The following is a 24,617-nucleotide window of genomic DNA, read 5'->3' on the forward strand; positions in this document are numbered from 1 at the left end:
GAATTGACCCAAAACCGGTTCATAAAGTTCCGGTTCGGTTCCGGTTCGACTCCCTGATTATATGTAATAATCTTTGCAAAATAGTGATAATGCGGGCTTCAGGAAACGATTGGAGGTCGAATTTTAGTGAAAAAACAACTTTTAACCTGTTTTTTTTCCTTGCGCACTCCATAAAAAAAAGTGCGCAAGTGCCCGTAAAATATAAAAAAATGCGCTTAGCAGGAACACTGATATGTACTCTTAGATTTCCTAAACCACATTATACAATATCCTTTCAATCGGTTTTATTACATATTTAATATACTAAGAAGGTCATCATGGGGCACCATGTTTGTTAAAAAGGCAATCCGTTACAATATTATTAAACCTATAACGAAAAATTAGAAAAGTATAAACAACCTTTGCAATCCTCCTCATCTGAAGCATTTGTGCAATCTTGAGTTCCATCACAAACTTGGGTTTTTGCAATACAATGGTTACTATCACATGCAAACTGATTTGATGTACAATGGGAGATGGTTTTGTCTAGAAATAGATTATACAAAAGTTACATACCAACTATGTCTAAAAAAGAAAGAAAATGTTGGGTGGGTAAGAAAAATTGCATTAATCAACTCGAAATAGTTTCTGATGTTACCAAATTCAAAACGCGTTTTATGCTAACATTACCATATGGCTTTTAGTTTTTACAGAAGCCTATTTTAGTTATGTTGAAATTTTGTTTGTAGTAAGTTGTGACAAAGAATAATGATAATATATATTTATGGCAAAATAAAAATCAAGCAGCTGTTTAATTTAAGCTTCAATCATAAACCGGTCTGAAACATACCAAGCAAACCAAAAAAGAACTTGGCCGCGATGTGGTTGTTGTATCATTTGTCGGGGGTATATTTTTAGGGATTAGTGTTTATTTTATTTTGAAATAAAATGTTATGTTAGTAGGCCGTTATAAATAGTGATACTTACCGTTACCAGGGTTACCTTCAAATGTTATTAACTTCACTTTGGTTTGTGGTTTAATATAGTTGTTGCATGTTCTATAGTAGTGGTTCTCAAAGTATGGGACGCGGCTCAAATATGGGTGGCGCAGGGTAAAAAAATAGTTCGCTCTATGATGATTCAATTTTGCGGAAACTAATTTTTCGTTTCATTTTTAAGTCTTTTAATTTCAAACATTACTGAATTATTGCATCATAAGCATTTTAAGTGGCAACCTGGTTTATTGCATCATAAGTGGTTTTCTGAACGTTTTGATGATGGCAGTCAGCTAGTAGCCCTAGCCACCTACAGTAGCCGCATAGTTGCTTTATTACTTTGTTTATTTTTTCAGAAGATTATTCTGCTAGCTCTAATTACACACATATACCTCCGAATTCTCCAACTTAGTCACTGATAAACTTTGAACTAGAATTGAGAATATGGTGTGACATTTATTCGCAATTTGAGGTCCTGATCAAAAACTTGTCCGTTTCAGTTCGAGGTTTGTTCCTTTCAACCATTATAGGTTTGTTCCTTTCAACCATTAGTTGCAGGTAGTATTGTTGTTTTAAATTTAAAATCCATCATTTGTTTATAATAAATCATTGTTTTATAGAACTGCGTAGGCTACTACATCTGGTTGTCTGTGTCTTTTTTTTATTTGTGCATGTTAGAAAAAATACATTTTTTGATGTTTGAGACTGGGGTTGTGAGATGTTCACAAAACTTAGATTTGGGTCACGTTCAAAAAAGTTTGAGAACCACTGTTCTATAGTTTTCTTAACTTGTTTCTGCAAGCAAAAATAGATATGGGCTGAAAATTTCCCCACCTAAATTATGGCGTATATGCGAAGGGGTTCATATACGGCGAGGAATTTGGGAAACGATAGAAATCAAAAAATTTAAAAATTTTGATAAATAGAATATACATAGATAATGCGTACAGGTAGCATTCAAAAAAAAAAATTTTTTTAAATTAAAATGGAATAATGCCTATGCTTTGCTATACTTTTGCCAACTTTTACTCGGTAAATTTTTACCATCTTTGGCTTGGCCAAGTTAAAACAGACTTTAAATTTGTCGAGCAATATGCAAAACTCTTTTATGTGCCTAATATGCAACAAAACATTTAACAGTTTTGGGTATTATTTTAAGGTATATGTAAACAATGGACAAACATTAAAAATTAACATAAAATAAGGTTTTCTGCTTTATATCTGTGTTGCAAAAAAACATTACTAAAATATAAATTACAAGCATTCATTTAACATCCAGTACAACTTATTTTTGGTCTTTGATACTCACTGGCATTGTATTTTAGTATTATTTGTTAAAAAATCTGTCCCAAGGTATTCTAGAATGATAGGTTTTTAATCCAGCATAACAAATCCAGGATATTGAATCCTGCAATACTCTATTTAATTCTTTAAATATGGAGCATATGAGTTGAGGTTTTAATTAGACATAGTAAAATATCAAAGCCCATAAAGTAGGTTACATTTTGAAAGTGAGTTAGGATTTTTTAGTTTATTTTGTGAATGACTCCAGTAAAGCCAACTTGACCCTGAGAATGAAAATTTAGGATCTGTTGACATCAACAAGATTAAGCCCAATTCTGTTAGTTGTGAAATAAATAATTTTTTGGATTTTGTTGCAAGGGCATGTCTGTCTATGAATGGTGTGTTTAAATCAGATACATCCTCGCAGTTTTTGGCAAGTTTGCAGATGGTATTCTCAAGCTTGGGTAGAGTGCTTTTTTTTTTTTTTCTTATCCACTCCTGTATTTTCAATTTGGCATAAAACAAACATATAATAGCGGTTTAAATTACCCCATATTAACAGCAATCCTAAGGATCCGATATTCTTCTTTGAACATCCCTAAGCATAACACTAAAATATTTAAAAATAAAAAAATTAGAGTAAACCATTGTTCCGAAAAAGTTCAAAAATTAAATTTTGCTGAATTATGGGTGTTTTACAATTCAGAAAGCTTGTAGGTACAACACTTCAAGTAACAGTTTTTTAAAAGCAAAAGTTACAGTGGCGAAGGATCACAATTGTAAATAAGTGAAAAACCTACTGCAGTTTATCTCATCTGAGCCGTCTCTACAGTCATCATCACCATCACAAACCCATGCAGAAAGAACACACTTGAGTTGGTGGTTGCAGGAGAAAAAACCAGGTGGGCAACTGCACAATTCAAATAACACGCCATTAATAGTACAAACGTTGTCACAATTACATTTACCTTGGGTGCTACTATTTATTGTAGCTTCCTTGCCAGTTTAATGAATTTTCATAAATTCTGAACTGATTTAGGGTTCCGCATACACCTCAAAGTTACCAGGCTAACTTTGCTCAAATTGGGATTTTCTCCCACACCATACTTTGCAGTTTTTATAAATATTTATAGAATAATGTTTATACTAGACACGGGTAATAAAGCATCATCTGTTTCTCTTTATGATGTTTACCCAATATGTATTCCTAAAAGCCTATTCCACCCCATTTTGAAAACTGTGTTTTTGTTAAGTTATCACATATAATGCACTAAAACATGTTAAAGATTAAACTAAGTAGGTCACTAATTTAATTATCGTAGCCCTTTTGTGCCCAAATAATGCGCTTGGCCACATGAACCGCCCTTCAGATCGGCCATAAGCATTCGTGAATATAAAGTCAATCCTTATCCTTAGCAGCTACTTGTGTCTTGCACTAGTTTGCGACAAAGTACAAAACATCAATAAAAAAATTAGTTTGTTAGTAGATTTACAAAAATACATTTCACTACTATGAGCTTTATGAGTATCTAAAAACTCAAACCAACTAAATGGCGATGTAATCAGTACGAATAATGTCACAAACAAATAACACAGATAAACTGTACCATAAGATGAAATGTAAAAACTTAAAAAACGAGGAAAGGGCAAAAATTAGCATAAAGAAATAAAATAAAAAACCTCTATTTACCGCCTTTTTATTCAGACCCTAAACCTTTTTTCACAATACAAAACTTTCCCCTTAACTAATTTGGCTTTAGAAGGTGCCACAGGCAAAGAAAAGTTTCCCATCATCAGACAGTTGCAACACACACTTCAAGGTGGATTGGGCAAGTTTAATGTGGTCTTAACAGATGGTTATGAATAGAGCGATTATTTAGTTTGTCAAAATTTACATGTTAGGTCAAAATGATTATAATAATGCACATAAAACGTTACCAAAATTTAAAAAAAATATAGTCACCTTTTTAAATTGTCGTTCAGTTTCTATTTGTTGTTCAATTTTATCAAAAAATTTGTTTTTTATTTTTATTCAATAACATTTTAACTGTATTATATCTTAAATAGAGCAATATATACGGTATATGCTAGCCGGCAGAATTTACCACCCAGGTCGGTCTGATTTTGATATAAGTATTGAACAGTATCTGTTGTCTTTTTTTGCTTGTGATTTGCAATTACCCTATTTCAGTAACTAGGTCTTTGTTAATTTTCTGCAATTATTTTTGTGTTGCATTTCAACTGTTTACACCACATTTTTTTAAAAGGTCTATGACATTAAGGGCATCTAAGGAGTAAAAGTCCAACTTTTAGGTCTTGAGGTTGTGGAAATGCACTATTGGACCTTTAGGTTATCTCCCGGGATAGATAAAATAAATTGAATAATAGTTGACCCATCCCAACCCAAATAATGTGTGTTGATTCAATAATTTTTGAAAGCTAATGTAAAAAGTCCAAACTCAAGTTGACATAAGATAATTTTTTGTCCAAAGTTTATGGTCTTGTTATCTCTTACATTGATGTACTAAGGTCTAAACAACTTTGTTTGTATGACATGCTGTGACCTCGTTGTATGGCCCAGAATCTGATTTATTTTTTTTTCTATCCTACTAATAAATATGATTGGTAAAGTGTGGAATCGAGTTGGTTGGTTGGGCTATTCTAAGAAGGGCAGTCTTGTTAATACTTCCCTTCTGACTAAGATTGTTGAGGTTATATGTTTCACATGCAAGCAACCACAATAAAAGAGAGTAGCTAGAACTATATTGGTTGATAATAGAATGACCAGATTAAAACTGTAGAACAGCGGAGCAAGTTAGCCTATAGAAGATGCTACTCAAAAAAATGTCTCGGCACAGTTTAGTATAGGATTATTTATACCAAGCTCAATCACTTACAACAGAGACTTGGCCAAACAAAAGGTGACAAATAACATGTAACACAAGGGTGTTGTAGCAGTGTGTTAGATCCCAAGTGTGAAAATATCATAAATTGCTATAGAACAAAACATAATGAACTAAAAAAGACTTAATTGCACACTCATGTGAAACCAGTTGACTTGTTGATTACTAATCTGCCACTACAGAAGCAATTTCCTGATCCATGGTTATTATAGAATGGGTCCGATGAAATCATTTGTACTTATCAAAGTTGTCAATGATGTTGCGAAAAGAGGAGTATAAATTCAACACTGATTATTCTTCTATATTAACTGACAATTCTCAGCATGGCAAGTTTGCTGTGGGCTGGTAATGTTTACAGGAGATCTACCATGATTTAAAAAAAAAACTTTGACAAAAAAATTGCTATTTACAATCCATTCTACTTTATTAAACTATGACTTTGTGTACATGTTTCATAGAAAAACACTTTTTTTCATAATAAAACATTTATTAAAACATTGTTTAGTGTATGTATGTGACAAAACAAAAACACAGCTTTTTAAAATTGGGTAGAGGATGGGTTTAGGGGTTTTAATACATTTTAAGTTGCAACCATAGAAAAAAGATGATTGATCCTTTTATTACTGGTTTGTCGCAACTAGATTGCAACATATATATTATGGTCACATACATGGCAATTGGATAAATTTACTAATGGGTAATGGTTGTAAATTTGCGAATTAGTCATCAAGTTACACATCAGAGTGAAACTAAAATACCGTGGGAAAAAGTAATTTGCAAGGGTGCAAGAATAGAAATTTTCTAAATTGAAAAACAGGAAAGCTTACTTGGGTTTTTTTGCATCGTTGCAATTAATTTCATCTGAACCATCTTCACAATCTTGGTCATTGTCACATTTCCACTTTGATGGAACACATTGATTTATGGAGGCACACTTGAAAGCATCTGTGTGAAGTTACAAAAAAAACTGTCAAGCACAAACAAGCCTAATTTGACAAGTGAAAGCAAAACTAAAATTTTTCACTCGATGTGAAGCAAAGCCAAGTTTACAGGAATCCATAACACTTCTAAATAATAAGTTTTGGTTTGGCAGTAAAATCATTTTTTTAGGAACTCCCCTGTTTACATTTTTTACATTTTCACTGAAATGCATAAATATGCAAGGAACAGGTTGGTGAATAACAAGTCTAAACAAAGTATTACAAGCATCAGACGGTCACCATACCAACAAAAACTAAAATGAAGGACTCCGGCCTAACACACCTTAAGCATATGATTTTATAATTTATTCTCATTACTGTAATTCCAATGAGTAACTGGCTTGTATACTGAATCTAACAATAGTTTACACATTATTCTTTTTGTCATTTATAGTTGGTTAGATGTGAACTAAGTATTAAAAAGAAACAAGTTTTACTCTTAGTACCCACAAAGAACTAACAAGTAATGCAAATAGTAAGTGTCTCTGGCCCACTGAAGACTGCTCTGCGTTGCCGAAGAGTGTGAAGTACCACGGTTAAAAAAAAAAAAAAAACTGTCATACCTTTGTCTTGCACATGGGTTGGTTAAAGTAGGATACCAGGGGATTTTAGAATATTAGGCTTTTAATCAGGAAAACGAAACCACAAACCCATTCAAGGTATATATATATGCTTTTTTTAGGGGGAGGGGGTGGAATATTCATAACATACCCTACAGCAGTGCTCCGTAACCTTTTTCCGCTTGGGCACACCAATAGAGCTAAAACAAATTGGCGGCACACCTACAAAATATATGACGATCGACAATAGACAAAAACTAAAATATCCTAGGCTGCCCAGAGAAAAAAATAGCTAATTATGATAAAACGCGCCAAAGGCACCGGAAATTAGCTGTTTTACATTATTTTGTATTCAGATTTTGCACTTTTGTGGGGTTCCTAAAATATCTTAAGACGGCCACAAAGGACTCCAGCCAAAAGACCGAAATTAGAATAACATTAACATTGAAATAAATCACAGTTCAGGATAAGACTAAAATAGGGATAAGACCCAATAGTCGTAATCCAGTCTAAATACGAATAAGTCCTAACACCAAAAACCACCCTTAAATGTATCACAAACTCCCCTAATATTCCAACCCCAACCTAATTTCTAACCCCAAACATGGGCAAACAAAACAGCAGAGCGCCAACATGGTCCAAATTAAAGGGCCGAAACGTCAACACCAAAATATCCGGTACCAGACCGATGACCCCCGATCATGCCATACCGTTCCCTACACTTTCAGGTGTTATTATGCCCATTTAGGCCGTATTCCGATGAATTTAATACTTATTCTGGTGGGTTTGTCTTTTTGAGATGATTTTAGATCTTATTCTGTCGCTGATATTACTGCGTAGTTTGCTTTATTATGTTGTTGGATACAATTGCACTAGATTAAGCTAAGTGTAATTATATCAACACAAAAGCAAATAATATCCCTTTCCACTTGTAGAGTTTGAAAATAAATTGCTCTATATTTATACTCCTGACATCTTCGGCAACGTATTTTTTTGCTCTAGGGCAGTGGTTCTCAACCTGGGGGTCGCGACCCCCAAGGGGGTCACAAGGGGTTGTCTGGGGGGTCGCCGTGTAGAATGTCAAAAAGAAAATAATCATCAGAATTAGGCAATATTAACCCAAAATGTGAGCAGTATAGAAGGTGCAAAAGCAACCACCAGTCTAACATTTGTCTTTGTGTGGCTTTTTCTGCAGTGAACCTGTCGCGTTTATGACATCACCATTAGACTTTTCAATTAATGAATTAAGCCTAGCTTCAGTTAAACGATGTCTAATAAAAATGAATGGACGCTCAAACCAGGGTTGCCAAAGAGCCTAAAATGCGAAGCAAATACGATAAATTGTCCTAATTTAAACTACTGTGTCCGACGTTTTGTAAATCATTAGGACAGTAAGCTTTCTGTCCCAATTTTGCCGAATTTATTTGGAACATTGGGTGAAATAAAACCATGGGCTCACAAGGCCTCCATAATGGTTTATACCAACTTTACCAACGTAAATCCAATTTTTTTCGATTTTGATGCGTATTTCTACAATAATTCTGTGCAGCACAAAAGCGTCAGCTGTAGGCTAGGGCGCTTTAGTTCCAAATTAAAATTTAGGCTAACTTACAATAAAATTTGTGCTAGGTTTACAATAGGTTACAGGCAAAGTGTTTCTACTTTTCAGCGGTATCATAACTTTTTACGTAGCCTTTTCTTATAACATCCACAGAATTTCGGTAAAAAAAATTTTGGTGTTGCAATTTTGGCAAATTGAAATAGAATTTACAGAAATCTTTATTATTGCACTGCTGTTAACGACTAACCATTTTGTAAATTTGTAAGGAATTTGGCTGTTCACCAAGAACATTTACCTTGATTGATTCCCTTTAGTTTTGCACTACGTACATGCTAAATTATTATTTGACCTAAAATGTCCGAATTTCAGCACACCAACAATGTTTTATCCTAAACCAAGCATCTGGCAACCCTGGCTCAAACTTTAGCTTATTGTGCGCATTTTAGCCAAATTTTGATACAAATCTAGTCAAGATTTTTTCCATATTGAATTTTGCCAATTTTAAAAGGTGTCTTTCATTTACTTAAGATTTATGTATCACACATTATAATTGGGGGGTTGCGCAAGTTATCCAAAACTGAAAGGGGTCGCGAGAACAAAAAGGTTGAGAACCCCTGCTCTAGGTAGGGGTAAGCTTGCTATTACATTTTTTATGTGCGATAAAAGTGCCAAAAATTAAAAAGGTTTTTCAACCTTGTTGCACAGTCAATGTGCTGTTTCAATCTCGTTTATTGTAACATTACAGTTACAGTCTCAGCTAAAATACGAGCAAGAGTGCCGAAAGCTATTTGTAATTTCTGTAGGGTGCCGCATGCCAAAATAGGTTGCAAAACAATGCATTAGATGATTGCACAATAACGCTTGATGGACACTTAATGACGCCGCACTAAATGGCTACATTTAAAACAAGCACAACACATTTGTAGCAAGAGCAATGCAGGCCTTAATCCCAAATTGCCACTCACGTATGTACAGTTAGAGGCAACCACCAGAAATAAAACAAAGAAATTTTATCGGTTTCAATTACCCGATATAAACAGCAGAAATAATCTGATTTGGATTTGAAAAGTATTGAATATTCTACTTTAAACCATTCTTACTTGCATAAACAAGCACACTCTCTTTTATAAAAAACACTGTGTGATGACAAAGTTACTAAAAGCACAAATGATTTGTTTTAGTGATAAAATAACTCGCTCAAGTGCAAAACTTGTTACCTAAGAGATATGTGACAGTCATGGGTAAAGATTTTGCACTTAACCCCTAGCCAATGTTAGTGCAACTGAAAAAATATTTTTAATTTTACTTGGACATGTCCTGTTTTTGCAGTTAATTTCATCAGAGCCATCCTCACAATCATCCTCTCCATCACAGGTCCATTTTTGCGGAATGCATTTGTAATCTCTACATTGAAACTCCGCAGGTAAGCATGTTGGTTTCTAAAAAACACAAAATGTGTGAGTGTCGAATAAAGTTGAGCTACAAAACAGTTTACCTTTTATTTACTTTTGTGACATTACTTTAATGCTATGCAGATCTGTTGCATATTTGTTACATGAACTGTAACGTCACATAACTCTGTACCAATCCATTGTGTCGCCTAATTAACTTAAGAAGTATAAGTAAACTATTAATTGTTATACACATGAGTGCATCTCATAAGATGCCATACCATATTTTTCTTGTGTTAATTCTACTGACATTTAGACAGTGCCCTTTAAGAATAATTTTGGGACACGGTGGCAAAGTGACATGCCTGCATACTGCAACACTGGTTGCGCATCACTGTATTATACAACAAAAAACAATTTTTAGGTACTCTTATTTTGCTTTTTATTGTTCTGACACAAATATAGTTAAACCATAGTATCTACATTGACAAACTGCACTTAAAATAAAAAAATGAAATAATACCCCAAATTTATACTTAAAAAGACTGACCTATTAAATTAGTTCGGATTTGTGGTAAACCAAACTTTTAAAAAAACATCCAGCAACTCCCGATTTTCCTAAAATTAGCCAACAATATAATATATAGCAAAGAAAAATTGTAAGGTTTCTGTTTTAAATTATGACTAACTGGACAATTATCCTCATCACTCTTGTCATCACAGTCTGCTTCTCGGTCACACTTCCATCCCATCGGTATACATTTCCTGCCACATGTGAATTCATTTGATTTGCAGGTGCGATTATCTAATTGCAAACACTAATTAGGCACAAACAATTTTGTATTTTTACAAGAGCAACTAAAACGTCTATAACATATTGGTTTACATTTGTGATCACTTTCCAAGGGATAATTCTTTATATGATGGTCAAAACTAAAAACACTGAATGATTTGCAGCAAATTGATTTAAAACTTGAAGGAAAGTTAATTTTACAGTTTACCATATGTAATGCTATTTTTGGAATGTATTCTAAAACTTCATATTAAGCCTGGTTGTGGAATTATCTAACAAAGGGGAAAAACACCTCTATGAATATCTTTTTGCATGTGCTTCCAAAGCAATTGAATTTAAAGACCGATATATCAGTTTACAGAAAATATGTTTGTTAATATTTTACTTATATTATAAAAAATGTATAGAATAAACCGTTTTCTTAAACCAAACAAATTTACCACTATTTAAAGTTCGAAATTTGCCATTTGCTTTCTTTTTCTTAACTTACGGATTTAAAAAGTCTTTGGTTAACTGAATTCAGTGACATGCAAGATTGACATGCAAAATAGGAGTTGTATATTGATGAGAAAAAATCAGTTATCAGTATCAGGTAACACTAAGCCCTCCAAAAAATTGTTAATCTTTTAGTAAAAAATCACTCAAAAATGTAATATTTGTGAAACTCTAATTGAAATGTTGTTTGAAGGCAACTTCTACATATATGTGTGTTGTTATTTTTGAATAGTAGTTGTGGTATAGTGAGTGGCACAAATTTGTCAGGATCTGTACTTTATAATTGTTGCCTTTAAGAATCCTGCAAAAGTACTGAATAAATGTGGTTAAAATAGCTTAAGTTTGTATAACCCAGTTTCAGGGCCAGGAGCAGTTACATACTTTAGTTTAGTTGTGGTAAATAGACTTGTTCAAAGATTTGTGGGATTCAAATTCTGATAGCATTCCAATCGAAATTTGCCATGTATATTTTGTGAATTAAAACTGAGATAATTCCATACAAAACATAGTAAATTTAGTATCACTTCCTGATTGGCCATTTGCACTTCTATGTACATTTCAATACGTGGTCATATTAATGAGTAATTTGATGATTGCATTACACTTTAAGTGCCAACCAGCCACATAAATATTTTCAACATACTTTTAAAATTGAAACAATAAGTTTTTTGTGTATTTTATTTTTGTTAGTTTGTTATGTACTTTGTCGGTAGTTCAAATTCCAATTCGACCAAAAACTGCTCAAAACAATAATTAAGTCTGATTCACATGTTATATAGGCAATTAATTTTAAAATTAGAAAACAAATATGTTTTAACTTATTATATTTTTTTACTTTAATTGCAAACCGACACAGTCAAAGATATATTTAAAAAAAGCTTTTTTTAACTAGTTGCGCCTAAGAGGAATGTACTGAAGAGCATACTAAGTATGACAAGAGGAAAATTGTTTTATACACTAACAAACTTCTTTAACTGTTACTTTTTTCCTAAGTTAGCAAAAAAGTGTAATTTACCACATAATTGTGAGCTTTCATCAGAGTTGTCACCGCAATCATCTTGTCCATCACACACCCATTCTTTAACCACACAATGGCCATTATCACAAGTGTGTTGAGATGCTGAGTTACATGTCATGTTGCCTGAAATAAAAAATAAAGGGTACAAGTTTTTAAATAAAAAAATATATAAAACTGATTATAAAGAAGCTTTTATAAATTTAAAACAATATTTGCTACTTGAGGCTTGTCATAATAAAATGTCTCAACAAGAAAGTAACCCAAAAGACAAAACGATCAGCCATTGTTATGTCACCTCAACAACAAACATCTAAAAACAGGTTTCCAAATAACAATGGAAATTTATTTTGTGCTAAAGTTCCCAGGAAGACAAAATCACAAGTTCAAGATTCCCATTATACGGAGTTGTATGTTCAGTTATTGCAAGCTACACTTTCTTCCCTTGTCACGCTTTAGCGATAACTTTGAACATGCGGTCAAATTGAGCGATGTCATACCCTGTTTTTTCAATAGTTATCTAAACAGAATTTAATTCCTTCTCATAATAATTTTAAAAGTTACCAAACTATGCGTATGTCAGACAATTTATAAGCTTCAGTGCCCTGTGTCTGCATACAATAGATTGGTTTACCTTGCAACTATCTGTGAGTTGAAAAAACTTCTTTGGGTGAGATTATAAGGAAACTACTGTCAAAAAAATCGTGAGGATAAATTATTTTTGATATATACATTGCTTTAGTTACATGCCTGATTTCAGTCTGTTTGTTTCACCGATATATTTTTATTCTATTATCAGGAATGGTTTAAGATTACTTGACATTTTAATTGTCAGGTGCAAAGTTGCCGCTGTAACACCACAGCAATGACGGTTTTAGTTTTTACAATCAATATTTAATGGGATTTTAAAGAGTGGTATTGAGTAAACATACATGTAATTTCAAGTAAAGCACTGAATATAGGTATCAATCACACCAGGCGTAACAACAAAAATTACTGTACAAAATATAAAATATTTATAGCTGTACTTGGGGTGCCCTGAGAAAAGCGAACACTGATTCGCTTAGCGATCACTGATTGTGTGCGTATGACAGAACAAGGGAAAATTGTCTGCTGTAAACTCGTAAAGTAACTTGAACTAAACCAGGGTGGTCCAAGGTTGACTGTATTGCGGGCCACAATATTTCTCACATATTTTTTGCGGGCCACATAAAGTAGTCTACATGCGTACCAGGATCGGATCAACGATTTAAAAAAAAAAATAATCTAGAAGACTGCATTTTATAACCGTAGAATGTTCGCATAAGAGAGATGTTGCGTACTACACAATCGCTAAATGCTAAATAGTGTTTTACAGTGTCGCAAAACGGATCTTCGCTGGTCATGTGGCCTAGGTTCATATTTATATTAGACAAGGGTATCAGACTTGGGCTTCAGTCGTTCATTGAAAACGAAAATATTTGGACGTTTAGCAACATTTTTTTTTCAAAACTGGACTGGGCACTAGGGCAAATGTCATTAACATAATTGTTAGTCTTGTTGTGTTTCTTGCTCTTCTGTTGCGAATATGTTTGTTCACTTAATAAGCATGTTGGCATTAAACAAAATCCGGTAATTTAATACTTAAATCAATCCAAGACCAAAACCCTATGCTGAATGACTAAGCTTATCTCACAAATTATTAATAAAACAGCTTTACTACATTAACTTATTTCCGAGCTTGGGAGAAACATTGTTAACTTAATCAGGGTTGTTATCGAATTACAATTTGCACTTTCCTCAACTGCTTTGTTTTTATTCAGATATACTTTAACAGTAAACAGCAAAAGGAAACACAGACATAATATAAACAGCAAAAGGAAACACAAACATAATATAAAATAAACAACAACAATTTGGAATAAAAGGTTTCAGAAACAAACATACCACATTGACTTTCATCAGAGCCATCCCCACAGTCATCTTGTCCGTCACAAACAAACTTGTGCAAAATACATCTTTGATTGGAACACAAAAATTGGTGGTTGTCTTCGCTGCACATCACATGTTTACCATCTAAAAAAATTTAGTTTAAAAAAACCTTCATGGTTAACTTTAACCTTTGTGTAAGCCTGTTTTTGACCAATAGAAATGGCACAATTAATCGCCCACACTAATAAGGCATCTCCTGCATTAAGCAATATTTGATTTTTGCACGATGTTAAAAAATCATTAAATTTTGTTTAAAAAAAGAAAGCTTTTGGCAGATGGCAGAAGCCTGAATATTTATGATCAGTGTTTTAATGACTTAAGTAAACTTTGAATTATTTGTAACTGTCGTTAAAATAATGCAGAGATCCACTGTCTTTTATAAACAGGTTTAAAATAAAACAAAACTTAGATATAATCTTTCAAGAATAAACAAAATTAGTGGCCCTAAGAGAAAACTAGAAAAGATACGTTAACAAAATTTTATTTGTTTTAAGAAAAAACTCAGGAATGAAAAAAAGATGCATTTAAAACAAGTTGTATTTCAACCCGAAAAAATGCAATTTTTTAATGCTTGACATAAATCTTTGTTTTAACCCATTTTGTTAAGAAGTTTTTGAATCCCAAAGGCGCCATCCTATGTACAATATTGGATACCATGTCGGGTACGCTGCAACGTTTGTCGAGGTGTGTAACTTGTGTTTTTAAAGGTAGCCCAACTTTTTAATATTTAGTCAAATTAACTCGAAAAATGTATATATCATCAAGGCAGGTGTTTTAACCTTAAGCAATAATCCAGTTGTAATTTTATGAACATTTTTAAGATTTAAACTTTTTTCAAACCTATGTTACCTTCCATCAACAGAAATCTTATATCAAAATATTTTTTTTTAACTAACTCAACTACCGGGAGTATAAACATACAATAATAGTTTTTAAACTTTACTTCAAAGTTGAAAAGGAGATTAATGGTACGCTCGAAATGCTTAAAATATCACTGTAAATATATTATTAGCATTTTGTGATTGTATATTTAGGCTTGGGAGCTGTTTCAAAAAATAAATTAGGCATAAAAGTAGAAAGGACCAATGTCAGGTTTTGTTTTTCGAATACTATTAAAAGCCTTTTGTTCTTTAATCAGCTTTTGAAAGGGAGTTCGAGCATCAGTAAATAAAGGAATGTAACACGCAAATGTTGGCACCTTTGCCGCGTTTCATCATAACTATCTACTTTTTCTTTGGGCTGCTAAGAATATTTGCGGATGTTGTCTATGGTGTTTTACCAGGGGGCCGTCGCTCTACCAACTGAGCTACACAGGCTCACTGAGGGCCGAGTCAAGAAACAACCATATGCCAATGCTTGCCACATTCAGTTCATACAAGCAACTTCACATTGAAGGGGACCTACAGTACCATATCATTATTCAATGAAAGATAGACACGTATATGTGTTTAACAAATGTGATCTAGCCCTTCTGAAGCTTCTTTTAGACCAACGATTGTGGCTTACGTATATATAAATAGTATAACAAAAGCCATCGCAGACTAAATGAACTAAATGAAATATATGTGTTTAACAAATGTGATCTAGCCCTTCTGAAGCTTCTTTTAAATCAACGATTGCGGCTTACGTATCAACACTCAATAGTATAACAAAACCAATCGCAGACTAAATGAATCTGTCGATCAATGATGCAAGCAAGGTAAGCTCCAAAAGAAATAGCCTGCAGTAATGTTCAAACTAACGACCTCACGCTATACCGGGACCATTGCTGTACCAACTGAGCTTATAGCATGAATAAACCTAACTGACCACTTTTTGTCTGTGTGTAGCTCGAATAAAACTCATTTGGGCACTTTTTGGTTCATACGCAGCTTGAATAAAACTATTTGGATACTTTTTGACCGTACGTAGCTCGAGTAACACTTATTTGGCCACCATTTAAAACTTATATAAGCTATTGCTGCCAGGCATAATATCAGGTTTGTAGAGCTCTTCTGGCAAATGTAATTTTTATTCCGACGTTTCGACGTCCTATACAGGTCGTCTTCATCAGGGTAAATAACACTGAATGCGACTAGTACGTCGGAATAAAAATTACATTTGCCAGAAGAGCTCTACAAACCTGATTTAAAACTTATGCGAAGTAAACATGGGGTACTTAGGATATCATTATTCAATATTAAATATATTGTTTAAGTTTAAGATATGTTAAATGTCAAGGTCATTTATTATTCTTTGGTAAAAGATACTTCGCTCATCTGTACAATTACAGTTTCCTGTAATCAATGTAATTAAAATGGAATATTTTGTTGTAAATGAAATTTGTGAATAGTTTTAAATCATTTGGTACTGTAAGTTGTTCTTCCAAACTACTTGTTTACACCACTGATGTATACCGCTAAACTATATCATTGGACTAATCACTATCTTCGTATTAGGGTATTTCCGCTAAAAACAAAAATTAAATTAAATTAGCTACAATTAAATTCCGTAGAATATCGCCTGACTATACATATTAATCGATATATGAACTAGCATCTTTTGTTTACAAGTCTTACAGCCTTATATATGAGACCTTCTATAAATCTTCATTCAAGAAAGGTGATTTTGTTTTTCATTCAAAAAAGGTGATTCAAAAAAGGTGAAAAAGTATCTATTATTTACCAATCTTGCTTTGTTACACACTTCGTTGTAAATAAACTGTAATGCAATGTTGTTTTCAAAAATATAATAAAAACCTTGGCCAATGGGTAAATACTTTTCTAAGAATTAAACTTTTCAAATTGCTACAAAATTTAGAAATGTTTTACAATATAATCTACTTGCAAAGTGCATTTTAGGGACAAAGATTGTGTTTTAAACAAAAAGTTCTTATAATTTCATTATTGTGTTAAATAGTGGGCTTGACAAAGTCACAGGCCGTATGTTGCAGGCAAAACTCTAGATCATTATTCAAAGGCGCACTTCCAGAAAAAAAATAGTGGAAGTGCCAAAAATTTTTCACAGTTCTGTGCAAGCGACGTTTGAACAAAAAAGTGCCCAAATGGTTTCATTGCATTTTATTGGCTAAAACAAAAACACCCTGGAACTTGAAAAGACTGTGCCTGATTTAGATAGTACTGTTTTTTTCATTTTTGATGTTCTGTACACAAAAAGTTTATCAATGGAAATGTAACCTTATTGGTTCCATTCAAATAAATTTGAAATATGTAAGACAGATATAAGTTTACATATATCTTGGTGGCTGACAGAAACCAAAATTAGTCCAATGATATAAAATGTGTTTCACAGATGCAATATTTTACCTACTATACCATAGAAAATAATATTGACACTTACCTATGCTTGAAAGGAAAAGGATGAGAAGTATTAAAAAAAATGCAATTGAATTTGTTAGAATCCAACAGCTTGATCGTGTTATCAACAACATTAAGGTGTTTTATCAAAAACTACAAACAGCATGCTGCAAATAATTAGACTGAATTTAAATTTGCATTTGCTAGTCGACGAGTGTCTTCCGAACTGCACTCTCCTGGCAGAACTACCAATCCCCAAATGTAGTGGGGGAGCTATGTGTCAAAAAAACCTTCTGGCATGCAAACGATAGGTAGACGTGAGATTTTTGGCACAGATGTTCATTTTGGCGTTTTATTTTGATTTTTGCCCGAAGCCAACTTGATTTTGGTGTACTTCCCCCCCGTATGACCCCATAATCCCATAAATTTTACCTTCACCAAAATTATCTGCGATTGGTATCAAACAAACGAGAATATAAAATTAATTTTAAAAATATATTTTATTTATTTTTTTGACGTGTAATTTTAAAGATATGGCTATTTTACGTTTTGATGACGTCATCCCTAGAATAGGAATTTTGTCTTATTAATGAAGTTATCCCCTAAATCTTATCACTTTTATAGATTTGATTTCGTTGTTGTTTTCTGGAATTTTTTTTCATCTCCAGTTGAATTATGACGTCATCAGTTGTCGAAATTGCACATATTTTCAAAATTACTTCACAGCAGACGTTAAAATTTTCTTCTTACGGTTTAAACATAGACAAAAATATATGTTCAATAAATGCAGACTATAATATTTAAAAAACGCTCAAGTTAGTCGCATGTAGGCTGTAACTAAAGCAACAATAAATGATACATCAAGTAGGACTACCATATGTCCTCTTTTAGGAGGATTTGTCCTCTTTTCTCAAGAAAAGTGAATGGTCCTCCGAGGACGCTGAGAAATGCCCAAATGTCCTCTTTTTTTCGCATTTGAAGTAAGTTGCTTATACTTTCAACAAAACTTTTCAGGCAAGACGTTGCATTTATTTTCAAAAAAATACTGTCTGGGCGGTTTTATATAATTTTAATGATATTTTGTGTAAACAATTTCACGATCCCGTTAAAAATGATCATTCCTTATTGACAAAAGTTAAGGGAACCGCAAAGTATTTATGGGCTTAATCTGAAAAAAAATTTATTTGTTGTTTTTGTGTCTGTTTTTGTAACTTTTGCTTTGCTTTGTTTTTTTATAACTTTTGCCTGCAACTACATAGGAAATGTAAAACATCATCAATCTTTGTTTTACTTGTCGGCAAAAAATTGTCCTCTTTTTCGGTGCTGAAAATATGGTAGCCCTAACATCAAGGTCTCTCAATTTCGTATAGTTTAATAATCAAAAGATGAAAAAACTGTGTAAATAAGATATCAATTAATGATAAATCAACAGCATGCCTGGCAAAATACAATTGTAACGATATATGTATATTGGTAAATAAAGAACAATACATTTATGATAAAGTCAGTAAATAAAATTAGAAAAATAGTAAAACAAGAAATTGCGCTAAAAACGATATATTATTTATCTAAAAAACAACATTTTAGTTAAAAAAAAAAAGTGTAATTTTTACACTGGTTTTCAGGTTAAACAAGACTTTTTATATTTGCACAAAGGCGAACAACTTAATTTTGCCTTTCTACACAAGCAATTGATTGAGCAGCCCTTGATGCAGCCACAAGTGATCATGTGTTTTGTTTTAGGTGTTGGATGCAATTCAGTCCAAAATGTAACCAACTGGTTGCTTTTTCAACACCTATCCCATTAAGTAGCGTCTGGTAAAAATTTGAGGAGATAAGGACTGCCCCCAAACGTAACCAGCTTGATATGTTGCCCTTTTGATATGGTTCAGTAAAGCTGCTGCTGTTGGTAGTCTATCTACGGATGACCCCTTAGTTAACAGCATTTCTTTTCTTAATTCATTAACTCCAGTTAAAAAGCCATGCCAGTTCTTCGGGATAGGGGCTTTTCTTTTATGTTGATCACACCGTAAGAACTAACAGACTCGACACGTTTAAACCTGGCAAAATACTTTATGCTGGCACTTAAATAGCGATCAAATACTACATCTATTCTTACCCAACTGTCTGATCTTTTAAAAATGTGTTTCCAGAAATGATTGCGGTACTCGCGAAACGGCTGAGGGGCCATGGCCTCCCAAAAAATTTATTCTTAATAATTTGTTTTTTAGCATTTATGAGCAGTACCACGACATTCGATCACAGATATACAACACCTTTAATTGTCATGCATTGTTACGTCACAAACGATGTAGTTAATATTACGTTTGCTATACATTAATGTAGTTTTACTACTTTTAGACAGTTTTTGCTCAATTAAATGGTTTTGGGTATTGCATTTAACACTCAGTCAGTTGTTGCTCGAAACGGTTTGCTAGCATTGTTTTTGTGTTTGTTACGGCAGTTAATACAATGACAAAAGCTAAACAAAAAAGTCCAAACTTTTTGGCCCCCCAAAAAATTTTCGGCTAGCTACGCCACTGACTACACACACGCCAAAATGAACATCTGTGCAAAAAATCTCATGTCTACCTATTGTATGCATGCCACTGCAGATAGCGCCCCCACTAAATATGTTGGAAAACAGTCTGCCAAATCTTGTCCTACCTCAATGTTTTTCATTATTTATTTAACCAGCCTTTTTGTGATTGGGTTTGCCTAGTTCAGGGGTCGGCAACATATGGGCTGCGGGTCGGATCGGCCCACCAATGTAATTCATCCGCCGCCTTTTTGTCGAACTAGAAACAAGTCCGAATAACTATTTTAACTACATAAGTGCGAAAATTTTTGCGTGAATAATGTTTTAACGTCCGGTTTGTGAAATGCCAGGATACCCAAAAAATCACGCTCGCTAACTCGCCGGGTGTGCCCCGACACAGAAAGGTTAACAAACACTGAACGAAATTAGCTATTAAAGTTATCGCATTTCCTCCAAATAGTTCTATTACACTTTTTATTTATAGTATGGATGATGACATATGGACTCAAATTTTAAACCAAAAAATGTTTTTTTTTCGTGCTTTGCGCCAATACTTTACTGCCTCCTTAAATGTAATTAAACACGTTTTTAAGTGCAAAATAGATCCGAGGCCCGTCTGATTCACAGAACTTGTTGTTAACATTTTGTGCTGCCCGCAGAGACGTTTCTGAAGTTAGTTTGGCCTAAAAGGTTGTCGACCCCTGGCTTAGTTAATAGTGCTCTGAGTATATTCACAGCACACAAGTTGACATAAGCAAATATTCCATCCGCTAGTGTACAATAGAATACCAGAGACCTCACTCTTTTAGTGGACATTGGTCACAGTGAAATATTATTAGGCAAGGTAGTAGAATTATTGGATTATAAAATGTAATTCATCTGTATGTGTAACTAGCTAAAATACCCAGCGTTTTCGAGATTACCAGTTCAATATTATGTTGCCCAGGGGGCATATCCAGAAAATAAAAAATGGGGGGTCCCTAATTTTCAACTTGGGGAATAGGGAATTCCCCTATTTCCCCATCTATCATTAATGAATAATGATATCAAAAACTAGTGACTACTATGACGTCATAAAATAGTGATTTGTTCTGGTAAACTCTTTTTCAATTCTATGCTATGCCTAGCCCCGTCTTGTAATGACTTATGTCATTGCCTTGACTTAAGTGCACTTAAGTCACTGTTTTCAAATGACTTGACTTAAGTCTTTTAACCAAAATGACTTGACTTGACTTAAGTCTTTTGGACAAGTGACTTGACTTGGACTTTTAAGTCATTTTATGAAATTTCTTAGGATTACATTGATTGTTTTTTATTAAAATTTATCTCGAGTTTTGCACGTTAAACAATTTGATTGTTGCATATTGCGTTGGTGTTATTTTTTAGCTGAATTATTGCTCATAAATGGACGAGTTTACCAGTTTTAATAGTTTAACAGTTTACTTTTATGTTAATGACATGACTTGAAATTGACTTGCTCTCATAGTGACTTGACTTGGGCAACCGATGACTTGGACTAGGACTTGGTAGTTTTGCAAAAGACTTGACTTGGACTTAAGTATTTTTCAAATGACTTGACTGGTACTTAAGTCATTTCAAAATGACTTGTTTACAACACTGGCCGGCGCTCAGCGCTGGTCTAGAATCCTACCACAGTTCTAAAATCAACGCACAAAATTTGAGTTAAGATGCGGGTTAGCGTTTGGGTGTGGGTGGGTCAAGTATTATTATATTCCTAATTTAATAATAATACTTGACCCACCTTAACCAAAACGCTAACCTTATACCCTAACCCAAATGGTGTTTCGTTGTGGTAGGATTCTAGACCAGCGCCCGGCGCTCTTTCACTATTGTACGTGAACAGTTAAATAAAAAAAAAAATAATAATAATAATAATACCGCATACCACAACGCATATTGTTTGGGTTAGGGTTAGCATTTGAGTGAGTCAAGTGTCTAGTTGTCTACATTGCTGTTTCTCGTGTTTATTTTACTTATTATTAATACCGTTAGCGCAAGTAAAAAAAGTGCCTCCGACCCTCAAACTAGACTGAGCTTGCGGAAAATATGAACCAGACTCTTGGTGACGAATACTATTTTGATTTTGAAAGCATGAGTCTTGTCTGCGCTGCGCATAGTTTGAGGCAACCAACCGTAAACAGTAAATAACATAAAAGGTTCAAATGAGGTCATCTTACAATATTTTTACCCCAAGAAGGTGGTTCGATCTAGGACAAATATTTCCGTGTACCTTGATTTTTCGCGCAGTTCAATTTCTGTTAAATTATAATATGAATATCGTTATTTTGAACACTAATCGAATCTCTTTTATGTGCTCAGTGCATCACGAACTAATTTTTTTTGAAGTTTTTCCGAATAAAAAAATGAATTTTAACGAGGTTCACGCAATATAGACTTGACTTCAGCGGCAGGTTTTTTTTAAGCTTTGGTTTGGGTGACCGCTAAGTAGTTTTAAGAGACCGCAAGTGTTTCATTTAAATACCAAAAAATAGCCATATTTGCTTAAACGAATTATTTATTATTTTTTGGGAAACCGCTGGAGAAATTTGGGGGACCGTTTTTCAAAGTCAAGTCCTTGTCATAAAAATAAAACGCTAAACTTTTGAAACTGGTTAACTCGCCCTATTTAAACAATAACTTAACTAAAAAAATAACAGAAACGCAACATATGGCAAGCAAATTGTTTTATGTTCGGAAACTACATTATTTAAACCCAAAATGTCATTTGAGATTTTGGTGTTTTATAGGTCCTGACCAGGGGTCGGCAACCTACGGCCCGCGGGCCGGCCCGCCGTCTCCTAGACAAATCAGACACGAGTCTATTTCACATTCTTTTTGAATAATTTAACTACGTAATTGCGAAAAATTTTCGCGCTTCGCGCGAATGTTCATTATGTGTTTGGTTTGTATAGCCTATAGTATTGATGCTACCTTAACTAGATCAGTGATTTTTTACCGTTGCGCCGTGGAAGACTGCGAAGTGCGTCGCGGACAAACGGAAAACGTGTTCAAAATTATTGGACATATATTTTTTAACATTTTTTTTATTTTCGGCAATGTAATAAAAACTTGCAAAAAATAAAAATAAAATATCTGTATACCCAAAAAAAAATCGCGCTCGCCTCGCTCGCCTGCTGGGCCTTGACTTAAAACGGTTAACAAACACTGAGCTAGATTAACTTTAAATGTTATCACGTTCCCTTAAAGTAGTTTGATTACACTTTTCATTAGTAGTACGGATGACGACGTGTGAACTTGAATTTTAAACCAAACGAACGCCTTTTTTCTCGCTTTGCGTCAACACTTTACTGCCTCTGTGAATGTAATTAAAACGTTTTTAAGTGCAAAAAATATCCGAGGCCCGCCTGATTGACAGTTGCTCCTTGTCCTAGACCAGGGGTCGGCAACCTTTTTCTAGTCGCGGGCGAAAACCAAACTCAAAAAGATCTCTGCGGGCCGCACAAAATGTTAACTAACAATTGTGTTATTAACATGTTAGAAATGTGAATCAGGCGGGCCTCGGATCGTTTTTGCACTTAAAAATGTGTTTAATTACATTCAAGGAGGCAGTGAAGTGTTGACGCAAAGCAAAAAAAGCTTTTGTTGTATACGGGCATTTCTTTTAAATTTCTTGCAAGTTTTTATTGCATTGCCGAAAATGAAAATAAATAAAATGTTAAAAAATGTATGTCCAATATTTTAGAATAAGTACGTTTTCCGTTTTTCCGCGACGCACTTGGCAACCTTCCACGGCGCAACGGTAATAAAGAGCTATTAATCTAGTTGAAAAGACAGCATCAAAAGGTAAACAACACGGACACAGAATAGACATTCGCGCGAAGCGCGAAAATTTTTTTATGTTTTAAGTCGGTTACATTTAGGATTATAATAACGTTAACAAATAACGCTAATTAAACGATTGAAATTAGGCTACGTATAAAATAGTCTAACTCTAAAACAAATTAGCTTCAAAGTCGTTAATAACGTCGTTTTACGTCACGTTTGACGTTCTTATTAGGTTGCATTGTTGTTATTTAAAACCTAAAAAATAACGTTATTAAAACGATTAAAATGACGTCCAAAATGTTCTTAAACAAGTTGGCTTTAACGTCAGAATTCAACGTCACTTGTACTTCACATGTAACGTTGTAAGTAGTTGCATCGTATTCCTAGTTTTTATCCAGAGTCAGGAAATAACGTTATTCAAACGATTCAAATTACATCCAAAATGGTCTAAAATTAATTGTAAGACGTCCCACTTAGTTCCATTGTGATTTTTAGCAACGTTGAAAAACAAACGTTAACCAAACGTGTAAAATGACGTTCGAAGTACTGTAGTCTAAAACAAGTTGGCTTCGACGTGGGTGATCAACGTTGCGTGTACGTCAAATATTTCCATTTTTGTTCGTGGCACCCCGGTTGGGAACCACTGGTCTACTCCAGACTACAGCAACGCGTTGTACACTGGCGCAGTTATGATTAACCGGACGACTTTGGCGGACCAACGAGTTGTATTATAGTACTTATGGTTAGCTGACATTTCATTGAGATTTTGCCCTACCGGCTTTTTTAATTGTGTTTACCCAAAATTCGAAATTAAAGTTTGACATTAAATTCAAACATAACTTTTAACCTGTCAGAAATGTCGCACTTTACTATCTATGAGAAAGTTCAAATAAAACTTTAGCTCACCAACATGCAAGTCAAGGCCAGTTGTTTTTGTTTCACTATTATAGGCTATACACTTGAGCGGAACGCTGTCGAAAGTAGAACAATGTGTTACGTCACAGTTTGTCCTCATGGTTATAATCTCTTTGGCTTAAAGCTATGGTAT

The 24,617-nt window shown here is 33.8% G+C and overlaps 1 protein-coding gene across 1 annotated transcript in view; it reads right to left on the reverse strand.

Moving 5' to 3' along the window:
* The window catches only part of LOC146164334 (very low-density lipoprotein receptor-like), a gene marked incomplete at its 5' end in the record, with an annotated part of 53,859 nt that extends 34,501 nt beyond the window's left edge, over window positions 1-19,358 (reverse strand). The window contains 8 exons of the mRNA XM_083380712.1: window positions 400-525; window positions 3,059-3,168; window positions 5,989-6,106; window positions 9,569-9,701; window positions 10,343-10,458; window positions 11,957-12,082; window positions 13,883-14,011; window positions 19,343-19,358. Coding sequence (XP_083236838.1) covers window positions 400-525; window positions 3,059-3,168; window positions 5,989-6,106; window positions 9,569-9,701; window positions 10,343-10,458; window positions 11,957-12,082; window positions 13,883-14,011; window positions 19,343-19,358 — 874 coding nt within the window. The remainder of the gene's footprint in view (window positions 1-399; window positions 526-3,058; window positions 3,169-5,988; window positions 6,107-9,568; window positions 9,702-10,342; window positions 10,459-11,956; window positions 12,083-13,882; window positions 14,012-19,342) is intronic.
* Window positions 19,359-24,617: the final 5,259 nt, after the last annotated feature.

The sequence above is a fragment of the Ascidiella aspersa genome, chromosome 2 (genome assembly GCF_963924565.1).
Source record: "Ascidiella aspersa chromosome 2, kaAscAspe10.2, whole genome shotgun sequence".
NCBI classification, from domain to species: domain Eukaryota; kingdom Metazoa; phylum Chordata; class Ascidiacea; order Phlebobranchia; family Ascidiidae; genus Ascidiella; species Ascidiella aspersa.